Source organism: Balaenoptera physalus, assembly GCF_965194825.1.
Source record: "Balaenoptera physalus genome assembly, chromosome: 11".
Taxonomy (NCBI): Eukaryota; Metazoa; Chordata; class Mammalia; order Artiodactyla; family Balaenopteridae; genus Balaenoptera; species Balaenoptera physalus.
In genome coordinates this window covers 80,151,547-80,168,226 of record NC_138896.1, presented here as the reverse complement: position 1 = coordinate 80,168,226, position 16,680 = coordinate 80,151,547, and the positions used below count along the sequence as shown (strand labels likewise).

General features: G+C 38.8%; 1 protein-coding gene and 1 long non-coding RNA gene across 20 annotated transcripts in view; one reads left to right on the top strand and one right to left on the bottom strand.

Annotated features, from left to right (window-relative positions):
- LOC309637552 overlaps positions 1-16,680 on the bottom strand; it is a 398,176-nt gene that overhangs the window by 136,696 nt on the left and 244,800 nt on the right. The window lies entirely within an intron of this gene.
- The window catches only part of CFAP20DC (CFAP20 domain containing), a 303,119-nt gene that overhangs the window by 257,571 nt on the left and 28,868 nt on the right, over positions 1-16,680 (top strand). For 17 of the 19 annotated variants that reach the window (XR_014250542.1, XR_014250543.1, XR_014250544.1 and 14 more), the window contains one exon: positions 5,736-5,830. Coding sequence is in view for 16 of the 19 variants with exons in the window: in XM_082412150.1 (XP_082268276.1) it covers positions 5,736-5,830 (95 nt within the window). In the remaining 3 variants the exon portion in view is untranslated. The other 2 variants (XM_082412153.1, XM_082412163.1) reach the window with 2 other exon arrangements.

Genomic DNA, 16,680 nt, shown 5'->3' with positions numbered 1-16,680 from the left:
AAGTCACAGAAAAAAAAGATTGCTCTTGAAAAAATGAAATTATTAAATATATATGAAGTAAAATAAAAACAAAACAAACAAGAGAAAGAGGAATGTTATATGATATCACGTATGTGTGAAATCTAAAAAATAATACAAATGAATCTATATACAAAACAGAAACAGACTCACAGACACAGAAAACAAACTTACCAAAGGGGAGAGGGAAGGGGAGAGGGATAAATTAGGAGTATATGTATACAACCTACTATACATAAAATAGATAAACAATAAGGTCTTCCTGTATACCACAGGGAACTGTATATTCAGTATCTTGTAATAACCAATAATGGAAAACAATCTGAAAAATATATATATATATTATATATATAACTGAATCACTCTGCTGTACACCTGAAACTAACACAATATTATAAATCAAATATATTTCAATAAAAATAAAATACATTTTAAAAATACTTAAAACAAAACAGAAACAACATCACCAGGGTGGGAAAATGGTATAACCTGAAGTGTCTCAAGGTGTGGTGTGGTCTGTGGACTCATGATCCCAAAAGATGGAACAGTTCCAGATGCAAAAAGGTGGGCAGTCTACATATTCTACCCTCCTCTCAGGAGATTCACAGTCTGTTAAAGGCTCTCAAAAGTCCTGCAAGAAAACCTACTGGTTGACTTTGTTTAGCCAAATATTTTCCATATTTTATAGTTAACATGGAAACCCTTTATTTCAAAATATACTTTGTTAATGCTTACTTAATAAAAAGCCAAACAAATGAGTTGTTTTGATTAGAGTTTCTTAATTGAATAAAATCTTCTAAATCTTAACATCACTTGTCAAGAGAATTCTGCAGTCATTTTTTTTTTATATCTTTACTGGAGTATAACTGCTTTACAATGTTGTATTAGTTTCTGCTGTACAACAAACTGAATCAGCTATATGTATACATATATCCCCATATCCCCACCCTCTTGAGCCTCCCTCCCATCCTCCCTATCCCACCCCTCTAGGTCGTCACAAAGCACCGAGCTGATCTCCCTGTGCTATGCAGCAGCTTCCCACTAGCCATCCATTTTACATTTGGTAGTGTATATATGTCCATGCTACTCTCTCACTTCGTCCCAGCTTCCCCTCCCCCCGCAGTGTCCTCAAGTCCATTCTCTACATCTGCATCTTTATTCCTGCCCTGCCATTAGGTTCATCAGTACCGGTTTTTTAGACAATGGAATATTACTCAGCCATAAAAAAGAACGAAATTGAATTATTTGTAGTGAGGTGGATGGACCTAGAGTCTGTCATACAGAGTGAAGTAAGTCAGAAAGAGAAAAACAAATACCGTCTGCTAACACACATATATGGAATCTGTAGTCATTTTTACAAGATAAAATTAGATGCATCTTACACCAGAATAAACTCACAACATATACCAGAATAAACTCCAAATGGATCCAAAACCTAAATGTGAAAAATGAAACCATGCAAGTAACTGGAAGAATAAAAGGGTGAATTTCTATAGAACCTGGCTGTAGGGAGGAACTTCCTAACTCTAATTTGAAATACAGAGGCAAGGACTTCCCTGGTGGCACAGTGGTTAAGAATCCACCTGCCAATGAAGGGGACACGGGTTCGATCCCTGGTCCGGGAAGATCCCACATGTCACAGAACAGCTAAGCCCGTGTGCCACAACTACTGAGCCTGGGCTCTAGAGCCCGCAAGCCACAACTACTGAGCCTGCATGCCACAACTGCTGAAGCCTGCACACCTAGAGCCTGTGCTCAGCAACAAGAAAAGCCACCACAATGAGAAGCCTGCACAACACAACGAAGACCCAAAAGTAAATAGATAAATAAATAAATTTATTTAAAAATATAAATAAATAAATACAGAGGCAATAAAAGAAAAGATTGATGCATATGACTACAGAAAAATTAAAAACCTGTTGCATGGCAAAAAATATCATAAGCAAACACAGATGACAAAATGAGGGAAAGAGACAAAAAAAAAAGACCTGATGGAAGAAGAGCAAAAGACATGAACAGACAGAAAAAAAAAAGATATAGGTATAAAATACACACATGCATATACGTATATACACATGTATATTAAATAACCTTAAACATATGAAAAGAGTCAACTCTACTCATAATGTCACAATGAGAACAAATGCAAAAAAATGGAAATCAAAACTACTTTAAGTTATCAGTTATTATCTCTCGGATTGGAAAGCATTAAAAACTTGACAACATAATATTGTGACATGTCTGTAGACAAACCAGCACTCTCAGACATTGCTGGTGGGAATGCTGATGGGTACAACCCTTGTGAAAACAATTTGTCAGTATCTAACAAAACCAAGTGTGCATTTACCTTTTATTCCAGGAATCCCACTTCCAAGAATTTATCTTGAAGGTATATCTCCACATATACAAAAATAGATATGCCCGAAGTTATTCATTGTAGCATTAATTGCAATAATCACAAAATATTTAAAACTTGCCCAAACATAGGACAGTGGTGTAATAAATGTGTGCCACACTGCGGAGTACTATGCAGCTGTAAAAAAATAAAAAAGGAAGCTCTCTATGAACTGGTATGAGTGATTTCCTGGATATATTTTAAGTTGAAAAAACGAAAGTGCAAAAGAGTAATTATAGTATACTACCTTTTACATTAGAAAGAAGAGGAATGAAAAAAATAGACGTGTATCTGCTGAATTTTTGCAAAAAGAAACAGAGACACAAGAACTAATGAAACTGATTACCTCTGGAGGAGTGGGTGGGGATGGTGTTGAAATGATGAGGGGGTGGAAACAGACTGGAAGGGATGAAGGAAATCTAACTCTTACTGAATATGCTTTTCTGTAAAAGTTTGACTTTTGAACTGTTAATATTTTACCTACTCAAAACAACAAAAGTAATAAAAATCAAGAATGAGGAGAAAAACTTAATACAAACAGAAGCAAATGACGCTAACTATATTTCAAATTAAGAATATAACCACACTGAAGAGGTAGGAAAAAGAACTAGCCTAAGTAAATTTTGAACATGGTATTTTGACTAATGAAAAAAAGAACCGTAAACAGAGAATCCTAGAGAGTAGGTTTGGAGTGTTTTATTGGTTGTTTTGTTTTGTTTGCTTAGTTTTGTTTGAAACTACTTTGGGCATGTTCTGTACTTCAGAAAATAAGTAAATATACCGAGGCTAATGGGAGCCAGGTTCCTCAGTGTCAGAAAGGAGAAAGGAAAGATGAAAATGACTCTGTGGTATTATATTAGTATTAGAGGAAGCAATATGACCTCATGGTTATAGACCAGGGGCTGACAAACATTTCTGTAAAAGGCCAGATCACAAATATTTAACTCTGTCATCATAGCACAAAAGCTATCATAGACAATACATAAAAAGGTGAACGTGGCTGTATTCTAATAAAACTTCATTTATGGACACTGAAATGTGAATTTTATATAACTTTCATGTATCATGAAACATTGCTATTTTAATTGATTTCAACCATTAAAATATATAAAAACTATTTTTGGTTTGCAGGCCTTACAAAAACAGGCAGTGGGCCAGACTTGGCCCATGGGCATAGTTTACCAACCCTTGATAGAGAGATGATGATAGATAGATGATAGATAGATAGATAGATAGATAGATAGATAGATAGATAGATAGATAGCAAATGTGATAAAATGTTTAAATTGGAGAATCTGGGTGAAGGATATATAGTTCTTTGTGCTCTTGAAACTTTTCTATAAATCTGAAATTACTTTAAAACAAACAAAAATCACAAAAAGAAAAACTCTGTATTTCCCATAGCTACTGCTGACAAGAAAAACATTAACCAAATCATTGGCCTAAGAAGTAATGTCTTGCCTTTTATAACATCTGCTTTTCCTGCATGTCCATGGACCACGGTAGAAGCTACTACTGCCATCGTGTGGAGCTTCTAATTTGTCGCTGGAGTGTCATCATATGATAATATTATTTTTCTCCTGTTCATCTTTGCTCTCCATCTCTCTTGCCGAGTAATGAAGCCACTGGGCTAGTAATTTGTATGTGACCTTGTAATTTTCTGTAATGTAGGAATTTTTTGGTCTGCTATAATTAAATGGACTAAGTAAAAGGTGCTTATCAGAAAATGCCCCATTAGCTTGGAAGTCTGTGACAAATCCTTTCTGATGTCCTTAATGTGTTATTATGAAATTCAGTTACACAGCAAGCTCACCTTGCTTATTTCACAAGCCATAATCTGGTGATAGCTAAGGTGAGCAGTGAGTGAAAGTATCTTAAAATAATACAAATAGGAATTGGATAATTTTTACATTAAGATCCTTTTTATACAAGAATGGCTTGTATAAATGGCTTGCAAAGAAAACTTCTATTGTATAGACTTGAAATCATTCTACAATCCTTGGCTGGTTTAATTCCAGCAGAATCCAATTCCTACCTTGGTTTATCATTGTGGGTACAGCCATACTATGATCTTCACTGATAATGAAGATGATAGTGGTCATAGCTGAAATTTTTTGACAGCAGCTCTGTACCCAGATCCATACCAAACGTTTTTCATCCATTTTTTTCATTTCATCTTAACGACAAAACTCTGGAATAACTATTATTATCTCCTTTTTATACATAAGGCTTAGTGATGGTATAAGTGACTTGGCTAAGTTCTCACATTTCGGAAACATGGTGCCAGGATTGGCCTAGAGAGCCAGTGCTCTTAGTTACTGGTCGGGATTGTCTCCCATTGTAGATAAAGACAGCAGGAAATGCAGAAATTTAGAAAGAAATTTTTTGGTCATGAGGACATGTTCCTGTTGAGAAGAATAAAGTCAATGACACAGGCTGCTGATATCAATGCAAGAAATATAATTCACTTTGGAAGATCCTTCACATTCCCCTTCCTGCTCTGTTCCCGTGAAGAACCTCAATAGCAAGTTTACAGATGAGAAAGGGTTGAAGTAGAACACACAGTGACTCATGCCTTCAAGATGTCACTGACTTATATCACACCCACCCAGGTATCTGCTAGAGGGAGCAGAGAAACAGGAAAAGAATGGAAAGAAGGAAAGTAAAGAGACTGGGAATGAGGTTGGAAGTTGGAGGCAGAGGGACGGGGAATGCAGGAGGTGCTTTCTAAAGTGGCTTCGCCCCCATTCATACCGGGAGAACTGAAGTATTGAGCCACTCAAGGGCCCAAAGGCCCTCACTCTCCCTCCTTTTGTCCTCCCCTGCCCTAAAGCCCCAAGTGAATGCATACCAGCTCCCACCATCATGGCTGGTCCATGACAGCTCCAAGACTAACTTCTCTTTTGAATCACCAAATGGACTCTTGTCACCCATGACACGTAACTTTGTCAGGCTTTCTTATCCAAAGGTCCTAAGGAGCTTTGTCTCTGCTGCATTTCTTCTTAGCTGTTGAAATAATTTTCTTAGGTGAGAGGAGCTGTGCTATCGTTGACGATCAACAGTAATAAACGTTTGAGAGGAACAGTCATCATCATTTAGTTGGTGTATTTATTGAACAGCTAGTTAGTTAAGTAATTGTGTATTTACAGATCTATAAAACTGAATATTAATTTCTGGACATCTTATTTTCTGAAATATGAAGAAGGGAAAAATGTGTTTTTGTGGAAGCCCCAGGGAGTTAAAAATCCAGGAGAAAGGTAAAATCTATATATATATGGAATTACAAACATGTGGTTCATTTATTTTCTTCTTTTCTTTTTAGGGACTGGTTAAATATGCTGAGCCCACCGATTGTTCCTCCCAGTCAACAGCCAGCAGAGCGGCATCAGGATTCTTCCGGAAGCTTGAGTGCTCAAGGTGGGAATATGAAAAACACCAAGCTTAAAAAATAAAAATAATTAACTATAAATAGAGAAAATCAGTCACTTTGAGATGCCACTGTTTTTATTAAATGCTGATCACTTAGGCTCACACACCCAAAATGAGGTAATCTGTGCCTCATTTTATAGGATGATAGGTTCTTTGCAACTAAAAGGTATTTAAAAGAGAAATTGTCCTTGTTATCCTGAAGGTTAATCCATGGGCGAAATATAGTTTAAGGCATAAGAGCATGGCTTTGGTGTCAAATTGACCTTCATCTGAATTCCAACTCTAGCAATTCCTGCTGTGTGACTTTTATGAATTTCAGTTTTGTAAAATAAAACTAATAATAGATGGTGCCCACCTGCAAGTTTTTCATGAAGATTCAGTGAGGTATACTGTATATGAAATACTTGGGATAGCGCCTACCAAATACCAGTTGTTAGTGTTATTATAAAGCAGACCCAATACTCCAGCATCACGGAGATCCATGTTTTCGTTAATACAGAGGTACAGCCGTTTCATTAAAGCAAAGGCTGTCACAGAGCTATGATAGGTAGTAGTAGTGATAGAAAAATTAGAAGGAAGCAGGGATGAAAATTTGCCTGGGGTTCTCTTTGTTGACAAGAGCCACAAAGATGAACCATTTAGTTTCTGGCTGTGAGCAGGGAATGTAACAGTCAGGAGTGTGTAGAGGAGGGACATAAAAGAATCTTCATCAGACATAGAGGGGTGGAGATGGGAAGGGTGGGGGGAGATCTAAAATGCATAGCTGGAGTGACAGACAACCTCAGAGTGGGACTCCCTGAGATAGCTTTCCCAGTTGGATTATAAAGATGGAAGCTCTATATCTATGGTTTAAAAAAAAAAAGGAACTGAAACCAGTATAAATTACTCCAACAAAGGTGCCAGGGTTTTTTTTCCCTAATTGTCCCAGGGAGAAAGTGGAGCATCCCATTTTTCTTCAGGTATGGAGCGTTCAGACTGAGAGCTCATACATCTTGAGTTGTGCGTTTTGGTTGCCCAAGGGATGGAGATGTCGCTGTGATTTACTATCTGAGATAGATGCTGCCCCTCAAATTGAGCCTCTTTTTCGGGGTGTACATTTATAATTACTCATGACAGAAAAACAGCATCTTGGCTGTCAGGAGGAGTCCTTGCTGTGAGGAAACAGGTAATATTTTAAGTATCCTAAATAAGCCACAGGAGAGTGTGGTCTTTAAGCAAAGGCACCCAAGATCTGTAGTGGTGATGAGTGGCTGAAAGGATGTCTTAAAGTTGCCATTGCAAAGTGATGTTTTGACAGCAGGGGCTCAATTATGTTGAAGGTAAACAGAACTTGCATGGAGGACAAATTTACAAATTAAATTCCAAGAATTGTAGAAATGTTCTGGCCAATGTTAACCAGATCTGGTACCCCTTCTCCCTGTCACCCTAGATTTCCATCTGGTATCCCTTTCCCTCTTCTGATAAACTTGGATAGTTTGTAGTTAATGAAAACCATCAAAAAGTAGTGTTTCCTATTTGCTTAATCTTTACATGTCATTGGCTTAGTTTTAGACAATGTAGCATACACTTACCAATATACTGAGCTAGTGTTTCCATCTGTTCTTATAAAGTGTTTGTCAAAGAAAAATAATAGGCTCAAGCATCCAGTATATACCATCAGAAGGAGAAGGGAGGCACAGTTGTGAGTAGTCTGGGACTCTTCCTGGGTTTCTGTTGCACAATACCATTAACTCAGCACCTAATATATGCCAGACACTGTGCTCAGTGATTACATTTAGTCCTCACAAGTAAGTCAGACAGAGAAAGACAAGTATTGTGATATCACTTATATGTAGAATCTAAAATGTGATAGAAATGAACTTTTATACAAAACAGAAACAGACTCACAGACATAGAAAACAAATTTATGGCTACTTAAGGGGAAGGTTGGGGGGAGGGATAAATAGGAGTTTGGGATTAGCAGATACACACTACTATATATAAAATAGACAAACAACAAGGTCCTACTGTATAGCACAGGGAACTGTATTCAATATCTTGTAATAAACTATAATGGAAAGGAATACGAAAAAGAATATATATATATACACATACACATAACTGAATCACTTTGCGGTACGCCAGAAACTAACACAACATTGTAAATCATTATACTTCAATTTTTTTAAAAAAGAGAATGTAAAAAAGAAATTTAGTCCTCCCAGCAGCACCATGAGGAAGATACTAATTTTGTATATGCAGTTGTTATTTTTTACAGCTGAAGAAACTGAGGCAGCAAGCTCTTAAATAATTTGCGTAAAGTTAGTCATTGGCAGAGCTGTGATTTAAACCCAAGCAGCCTGGCCCCAGAGCCCAACCACTGTTTTTATTTTTTAATTTTTTTGGCTTTGAACCAAGTAAATAAATTACCTAATCAAAAAAATACTATATATAAACCAGGAATTGAAAAATTACTTTTCTGTTGAGAGTTCCAATCGACAGGAAAACAAATTAAAACATCTCAAGGGCTAAGTAGCTAAGTCCTTTCAGAAAAAAGAAAAGCAGACCTCTGGTCACCTGTTTCAGGCCTGGACCTGCCTCCCCTGCCGCCCCCCACCCAGGCTTGTCAGAAATGACTGGTGGCCACACTCCCTCCAGGGGGGTGAGTGGCTGAGGGGTGTAGTTACCGTGTTGACCAGATCTAGGGCAAGGCCAAGGGAGTGAGGGGCTGAATGAAGGGCAAGATGACTAGAGTGGGGGACTGCCCGGTCTGGGTGGTCGCTGTGCCCATCTTCTCCAAGGCCTCTCTAGACGACCTTATCTGAGTAGGTCAGGCTCTCTCACCTCACCTAGTGCCTTTTCGTCACAGCCTTTTCACAGTTTGTAACTCGTGATTCGTTTACATGTTTATTGCCTTTTTTCCTAGGAAGCCTAAGAGTTTTTAAAAGCAGAGACTGTCAGTTTGCTCACTCCTAGATCCCTAGTACCCTGAAATTTCTGGCATGTATTAGATACGCTGGATTCTCATTAGAAGGAAGACAGGAAGGGAGAAAGGGAGGAAAAAGAGGGAGAGAAATGTTATTCAACTGGTCATTTCTTGTAACAACCTTGGAAGTAAAAAAACAGGGTAATTCATTGAAATCTGACTTTCAGTTTTTCCCCCAATTCCAAGTTTTTGGTATATTAGGCATATTTGTAAAATTTAACAATGAGAGTATTGAACTTAGACCCATACATTTTAGCAATTAAAACAGTTATAGGTCACCTTATGCAGTGGCTCTTAAACTTTACTTATAAGCAATGAAAACTTTTCTGTCAAGTGAAATCTCATATGGAATCCCAATAAGTAAAGGAGTTAAAAGCAGAACTGCTCTGGGTGAAGTGGGAGTTATGGTCTCAGAACCCTGCCGTGGGGCCCTAATGAACCAGTTAAAAACACTGATGTAGTTCATCACCCTCAATTTGACCTTGCCCAAGGTCAAAGGCTCAATCAGAGTTAGGATTTGGATCCAGTCTTCCTCCACATCAGTGCCTTTCTGCAGAACCATTGCACTGGGATGTGAAGGTGGTTTTGAAGGCTCGTTCGCAGGAAAAGAGGCTCTTCCATCTTCAGACTTCTAGGATAAACATAATAATAGCTAATGTTTATTTCATCTTCCAGTGGCCCAGGCCTACATGTGCACTTTAATTCTCAGAATAGCCTACTGAGACATAGGTACTATTATTACCCCCATTTTACACATGGACACTGGTACTTAGAGCAGGGAAGTGACACGATGAACCGCCACATCTCCATCAGAGATGGAGAGGCCGAGATGTATCCATGCAGCTAGAGGCATAACTGCATTCTAACAGCAGGGAAAGATGGCCTAACCAATACGTAACTCTAGAAAACTTGCCCCAGCCCATACAAAAGTAAATGCATGCATTATACCTGGCCCTAGAGTCCCTTCTTTATTCAGTACAAATTTGTGTCACAGCCCCAGTTTCTACTAGACCAAAATGTCTCAAGTTCGTGAATTCCATCTTGAAATGAATAGCCCGGCTCCCAGCAGAGCCGAGCAGCCAGCAGGAACAGCATTGTACTCCGCGCCATTCGACTGGATGGAGAAACGGGCAGCTCTCAGCTGGGCCATAATACATTTGCCAAATATCAATTACCACGGGCACGGGTGCCCTAAACACTTACGAAAAATGTGTTTTTCTGGAGACCGTGTGAAATGTAAAAATGGGAAGTTAAGATTTCAGAACTTACTCAAGAAAACTACCAAACTGACCTTTTGAAAATGAACCAGACTTTGCTCGAAGAATAGTTGTCAATTTGTTTTTGACATTTGTTCCTCTACAGCTATGACCCTTAAATTATTCATGCTTACCAGCTCCAAAATGGAATAATAATGCCTCTCTTCAGGCCTGTAAACCTTTTTTTGCAGGTTGCATGGATTTTGAGTGAGAAAGACACTCAGAAGGGCTTTTGGAGTTGCCAGAGTCTCATAAAAATAACATTCTCATACCTTTTGTACGGCAAAGCCACAGAAGATATTCCTTTATGAACGTTAATTAATCTCCCACAAGACATAAATAGGCAGCGGATGCTTATTTTATAGGTGTAATATCCAAATTACTATTAAAGAATTTATAGAAATCTCATGACGCCTCACAGCTAACCAGAGAGAGGGGAACCTGGCCGCCTGTCCTGGGTCCAACAGAGGAATCCTTTCACAGTCCTGTTTCCTGCCATGCAATTATTTGACGTTTACCTAATACCCTGAGTCTAAAAGCAGTCTTCCAAAATCTGTTTTATTAGTTATCGCACCAGACGTTATGCTTCATCGAACAACCGTGGCACCCACAGTGCTTAACATGGCGCCTAGGACATTGTAAACGCTGCATAAATATTTGATGAGTAGAATGAGTGAATCTTCTGCCCATGGGAAACAGGATGATTTGGTCTACTTTTTGGATCTTCCCTGTATCTTGAAGATTTATTCAAAATGCAAAGGAGAACTTCCCCTAAAAAAGCAATATTGACGATCAAAGTAATAATAGAAGCCAGCATTAATAAAGCACATGCCGGGGTCACAGCGCCACTGATTGTGGAGCAGAACACTGACCAAGGCCTGTCGGACTGGACTGTCTGCACCCTTAAGCCCCACACTGTGATAGAACCACAGAATTCCCATTTAGGTCAGTAAGAAATACACAGCTGAAATGTCCAGTGCAGTTTTTTTAATTTAGGTAGTTTTCTTTCTTGAGCCTTTCTGGATAAAATAGTACTCTCTTTAGAATTCTCCTTAGACCCATAGAGCCCCCGCCTCAACTCTCAGCTTGTGAAATGATTTGTTAGCATTTTCAGGCATACCTTTGTGATATTGCGCATTCTGTTCCAGACCACCGCAATAAAACAAATATCGCAATAAAATGAGTCTGGTTTCCCAGGGCATATAAAAGTTGTATTTACACTACACTGTTGTCTATGAAGTGTCTAATAGCATTACATCTTTTAAAAATGTGCATACCCTGGGCTTCCCTGGTGGCGCAGTGGTTGAGAATCTGCCTGCCAATGCAGGGGACACGGGTTCGAGCCCTGGTCTGGGAAGATCCCACATGCCGTGGAGCGACTAGGCCCGTGAGCCACAATTGCTGAGCCTGCGCGTCTGGAGCCTGTGCTCCCCAACGGGAGAGGCCGCGATAGTGAGAGGCCCGCGCACCGCGATGAAGAGTGGACCCCACTTGCCACAACTAGAGGAAGCCCTCGCACAGAAACGAAGACCCAACACAACCATAAATTAATTAATTAATTAAAAAAAAAAAAAAGAATAAAGAGACTTTATTAAAAAAAAAAAAATACTAGGTCCCTCCTTCTAAAAAAAAAAAAAAAAAAAAAAATGTGCATACCCTAATTTAAAAATACTTTATTGCTAAAATATGCATCATCTGAGCCTTCAGTAGGTTGTCATAGTAACATCAAAGATCACTGATCAAAGATCACCATAACAAATATAATAATGCAAAAGTTTGAAATATTTTGAGAATTATCAAAATGTGACAAGAGACACAAAGTGAGCAAAAGCTGTAGGAAAAATGGTGCCATTGGACTTGCTCAACGCAGGGTTGCCACAAACCTTCAATTTGTAAAAAGGACAATAAATCGAAGCGCAAAAAAACAAGTTATACCTGTATGACATTCTTGAATCCAGATTCCTTCCCCTTCCCCTGTGAGGCAAGTAGTTGCCTTTTGGTCTCTGATTAACCTTGGGGCAAGGAAGTATTTTCTTATGCAGCTTTCAGGGTCCGGGGGGTGTCTTCTCTGCATAGAAGAAGTGATTAGAGGGGGGCAGTCAGCCCTCTCACTATATAAAGAAATGCCTTCTTTTCAGGCATACTGGAAGTGAACCCTCTAGTAGAGAAGTAAACACACTGATGGGTGTCTGAGGCTCTCTCCTATTCCAGAACCACCCCCCACCTACTTATTCCCCAAATGTACAACAGAGGGGCCTTGGCCCAGGATGTGGTCCTAGATTCCATTGCTGGAATTGGGATACATTTCCCCCTGGCTGCAGCGTTGCCACCTTGCCTGAAATCAGGCCCTGGAGATACTACAGGCTTTGTAGGCTTCAGAGCTCAATAGTCTGACTAGGGACCTCCCTTCATGTGCAACAAAAAGCATTCAGAGTGGTACTTCACATATTTACAAGTGCACATAAATGTCTTGTGAGGTATTCCCCAGCTTCACTGCAATATAATTGACATATAACATTATGTTAATTTAAGGTGTACAACGTGATGATTTGATATACAAGGGCACATTTGAATCACATTTGTAAGCAGAGACTACCTGGAAAGAATGAAATTGCAAGAATTCCTAACGAGTCATCCAAATTCTTCAACGTGTCGTTTTAAGTGGCATTTTCCGAGTAAAATATAGCCGCTACGAGATTTTACAAAAGGAGTGATGTACTTATTTCCCAAATGAAACCTGAACTGTAATCTTGGCATATCATTTGCCTTCCAAAAAACAATATAGCTTTCTAATAGAAGAAAGTACATTTTCATCCTTTTTATTCCTTTATTGGTCATTTATCTTTCTCCCATTTGAGGGCACATATTTGCTGAGAAACAAATCTCAACAGTTCACTTTCTCCAGTTTTAGTGCAAGTTAATTTTGCCCTACTGTGACATAAGTTGGTGGAAGAGTTTGCAAGCACCTGGTGCTCAGCAGAATCTTATCTAAAATGTCATCTTTATTGATCCGAAGGCTGACTGTTCCCAGTGGTGATCCGTCACCATTGAATTGTTTAAACAATAGTGTATTAGTATGCACATAAAGATACAGTCAGTCAGTTTCCAAGATCTATAAGAGAGAAAATGCATTAACTTGTAAAAAAAAAACAACTCCAGATGGCAGCGTCAGAAAATCGAAAATCAAGTACAGTGTCTTGATTCAGAGATTTTAAATCTGATAAACTGGTGCCACATCATTTATTTTCAAGCTTGAAGACTGAGCTTCTGCATATAGGTTTTCTATTAGCTACAGTTAAAATGCATTAAATATAGATAATTAAGCATTTATATTAATTGACTCAAAAGGTGAACTGGAGGAATTATCTGCTCACACTGATCTAACCAAGGGGAGGGCAGCTAATATTGCTGTGTTTGGTCTGACTCCGTTGGTTTTTCTTCTGTTATTGCCATTAACCAATTTCAAAGTGGATGAAGCTGAAAGTTTGTAAATAGATTATTATCTGAAAGGCAATTTTATTTCACTAGAAATGGCTTTATTATGTGAAGAAGAGTAAAAATGTAATTTGGACCCCTGTCCCGATGCTCTTAGTCTGGTAGCAGAGAATGGTTTTATTTGTTAATTTGTCCTTTTAGAGTTTCTGTAGCCAGTCTTTAAATAGAGCAATTTAGCATTTGGGAGAAAAACGAACTCTGCACTATCCAAGAATTTAATTGAAAATTACCCCATACCCATGCACAATAATTACCTTTCAAAACATTTCCCATTGCTTGACATCACAGTGGTAATTGCTTAACAATATTATAATTTCATTACGTAGAGATTACAGTGGCAAAATGAAGTAAGTTGGAGGCTTTGAAAATTAAGTTATAATGAAAACAAAACCATTTGTGCAAGTTTAAAGCACTTATTTCAATATAAAGTTATACATAATATCACCCACTTTTTGTATGAATGTCATTGTTGGTAGAGTTCCAAAATTCACGCATTTAAAGCTTTAGTACTAAAAACCACAAAACCTGCCTTAGTCCCATGGTTATAATGCATGAAGTTCCAGTTCTACAGCGATATGTATTGGAATGAATGCATTTCTATAGCAGTTATTGCTTCAGTTTGCATGCATTATGTAGCCAAACCTCTACTAATGAATTGGATCCACCTTGATCCCTTTGCAGTTGGATGATAAAGACCCATGGCCCGTTACAACGGTTATTTTCATTTTGAAAGGCTCCTGACTAGTTGTAAAAATGTATTGAGTTTTCTAATTTCATAACACCAGCTTAGGGCTTCCCTGGTGGCGCAGTGGTTGAGAATCTGCCTGCCAATGCAGGGGACCCGGGTTCGAGCCCTGGTCTGGGAAGATCCCACATGCCGCGGAGCAACTAGGCCTGTGAGCCACAACTACTGAGCCTGCGCGTCTGGAGCCTGTGCTCCGCAACAAGAGAGGCCGCGATAGTGAGAGGCCCGCCCACCGTGATGAAGAGTGGCCCCCGCTCGCCGCAACTAGAGAAAGCCCTCGCACAGAAACGAAGACCCAACACAGCCAAAAATAAATTAATTAATTAATTAATTTAAAAAAAAAAAGTTTCCCAGGGTTGCCCTCTGTAGTGGAGTCTGGCTCCATTTAAAAAAAACAAAAAAAACAAACAAAAAAAATCACCAGCTTAAAATTTTATCTTTTTGGAAAGTACAAGCACAGAATGCACTAAACAATTATATAGCATATAACTCTTATGTACCAGAGGTCAGAATTTCCCCCAATGTGTTGATGCAGTAAAAACAAGACATTGGATGGCAGGTCTTTGAGAAAATTTGACTTATAATTATTTACCTCAGTAATATGTGGTTTTAATATCACACCTGATGGAAAAAATTAGTGTTACTTTTTTGAAAAATACATGATTTTTGATATAAGAACTTTTTATTTAAAGATGAATTAATTATAATATCCTGTATAAAATTAGTAGGGGGCTTTGTGTTTCATTCAAACCTTTTTTTTAGTAGTAAAAAATCAAACACATACAGTTTTGGGGTAGGGAGTGAGTTATAAATGAACACATCCCTCTCGTGTCTAACTCAGATATCTTATGTTTTCCATAATGATTATAACATTTGCTGAGTACTCACTGTGTGTGTGCTGAGTGTTATCTTATTTAGTTCTCATAGGTACTATAACAGGTACTATTACTATCCTTACTTTACATATGAGGAAACTGTGGCTGAGTAGTGAATTTTCTCAATGTCCCACAGCTGTGAAATGGTAGAAATGGGATTTGGACCCAGATCTATCTGACTTCATTGTCTAAATGTCTAAATTCTGCCTGTCTCTCTGAAGTCTTTTCTTTATATTTAAGCTTTATCAATGCTGTTCTGAGTTACTAAAAAAGCTGTAGCCTATAGTTTATGATTTATTTATTGTATTGTTATTATTCTTAATAGTAATAGTAGTGATTATTTATTGAACAACTACCATGTGCTCTGTGCTATGCATATTACCCAGTATCCAACTTAGTCCACAAAGCCCTATGAAATAAGGTTATTCCCATTTTAAAAATGAGCAAACGAAGGTTCAGTGAGGTAAAATATCTGTAACCAGCCTAAGGGCATGCAGGTGGTGAGCAGCGGCGCTCCCATCCATCCCCAGGTTTGTTGGATTCTAGAGCCCAGGGGTGCTCTTAGCCACTCCCAGTTTAACTCCTCGTTAATCTTTAGTAGCTGTTTTTGTTTTCGTGTGTGTATGTCACATATACAACTAGGCTGTCTCATCCATAACCAGACTGCTCAGTCACGTAGCAAGCACACAGTGGTTACTTACTGATCACCTGATTTTGTTCCGTTCTCTGAAGTAGCCCCAATATGAAAGGGTTGATGGATTGAATATCTGAAAGTAAAGGACATGCACACTCTCCTTTGATGTGCAGAAGTGACCCAGGGGATCATCTTCAATATGAAACAGCCACTTGAAAAGCATTCCCACCCTCTCCTACTTAGAGGAGGAGGGTGGAGGCAAGGACCTAGGGACCACTCTTAAGGTAACAATAGAAAATAAAGGAAAGGCAGCCTGCCTTCTCTGAGTTCCTGTTCTTAATCAGAAACTGTGCAAGGTGCTCAGGTCAGCTACCACCATCAACGTGGCCGTTAGCTAAGACCTGTCATATTTCAAGGATGCAAGAAGCCACTGCAGCCAAGAGTCACAAAAACTCATCAAAGGCACCATACGGGTCATTGGATCTGGCCCCCTGTCCTACACAGGGTTCATCTACAAATCTCACACAAATGATTGCCCCAGTCCCCACTTCACCCTCCCTAGAGTCCATGTTCCATTTCCTGGTCAGCTCCAGTGTCTAGAAAATTCTTCCTTGTGCTGAGCCAAAATCTGGCTCCTTGTAACTTTCACCCATTGATCCTGTTGCTTTCTCTTGGAACCCACAACATCTTCTTAATTTCCCATTCATTTGCCACCCTTTATATACGTGAAGCCAGAAGGGCTGTTGTCACTTCCATCAAGCCTTCCCTTTTCTGGAGTTACTAAGCTCAGTTCCTTTGGGCCTATTGAGCTAGTTGCCTTTGCCCCTCCCACAAGGACTGTCTCATCTTTGTCAGTGGTTTTGGAAAT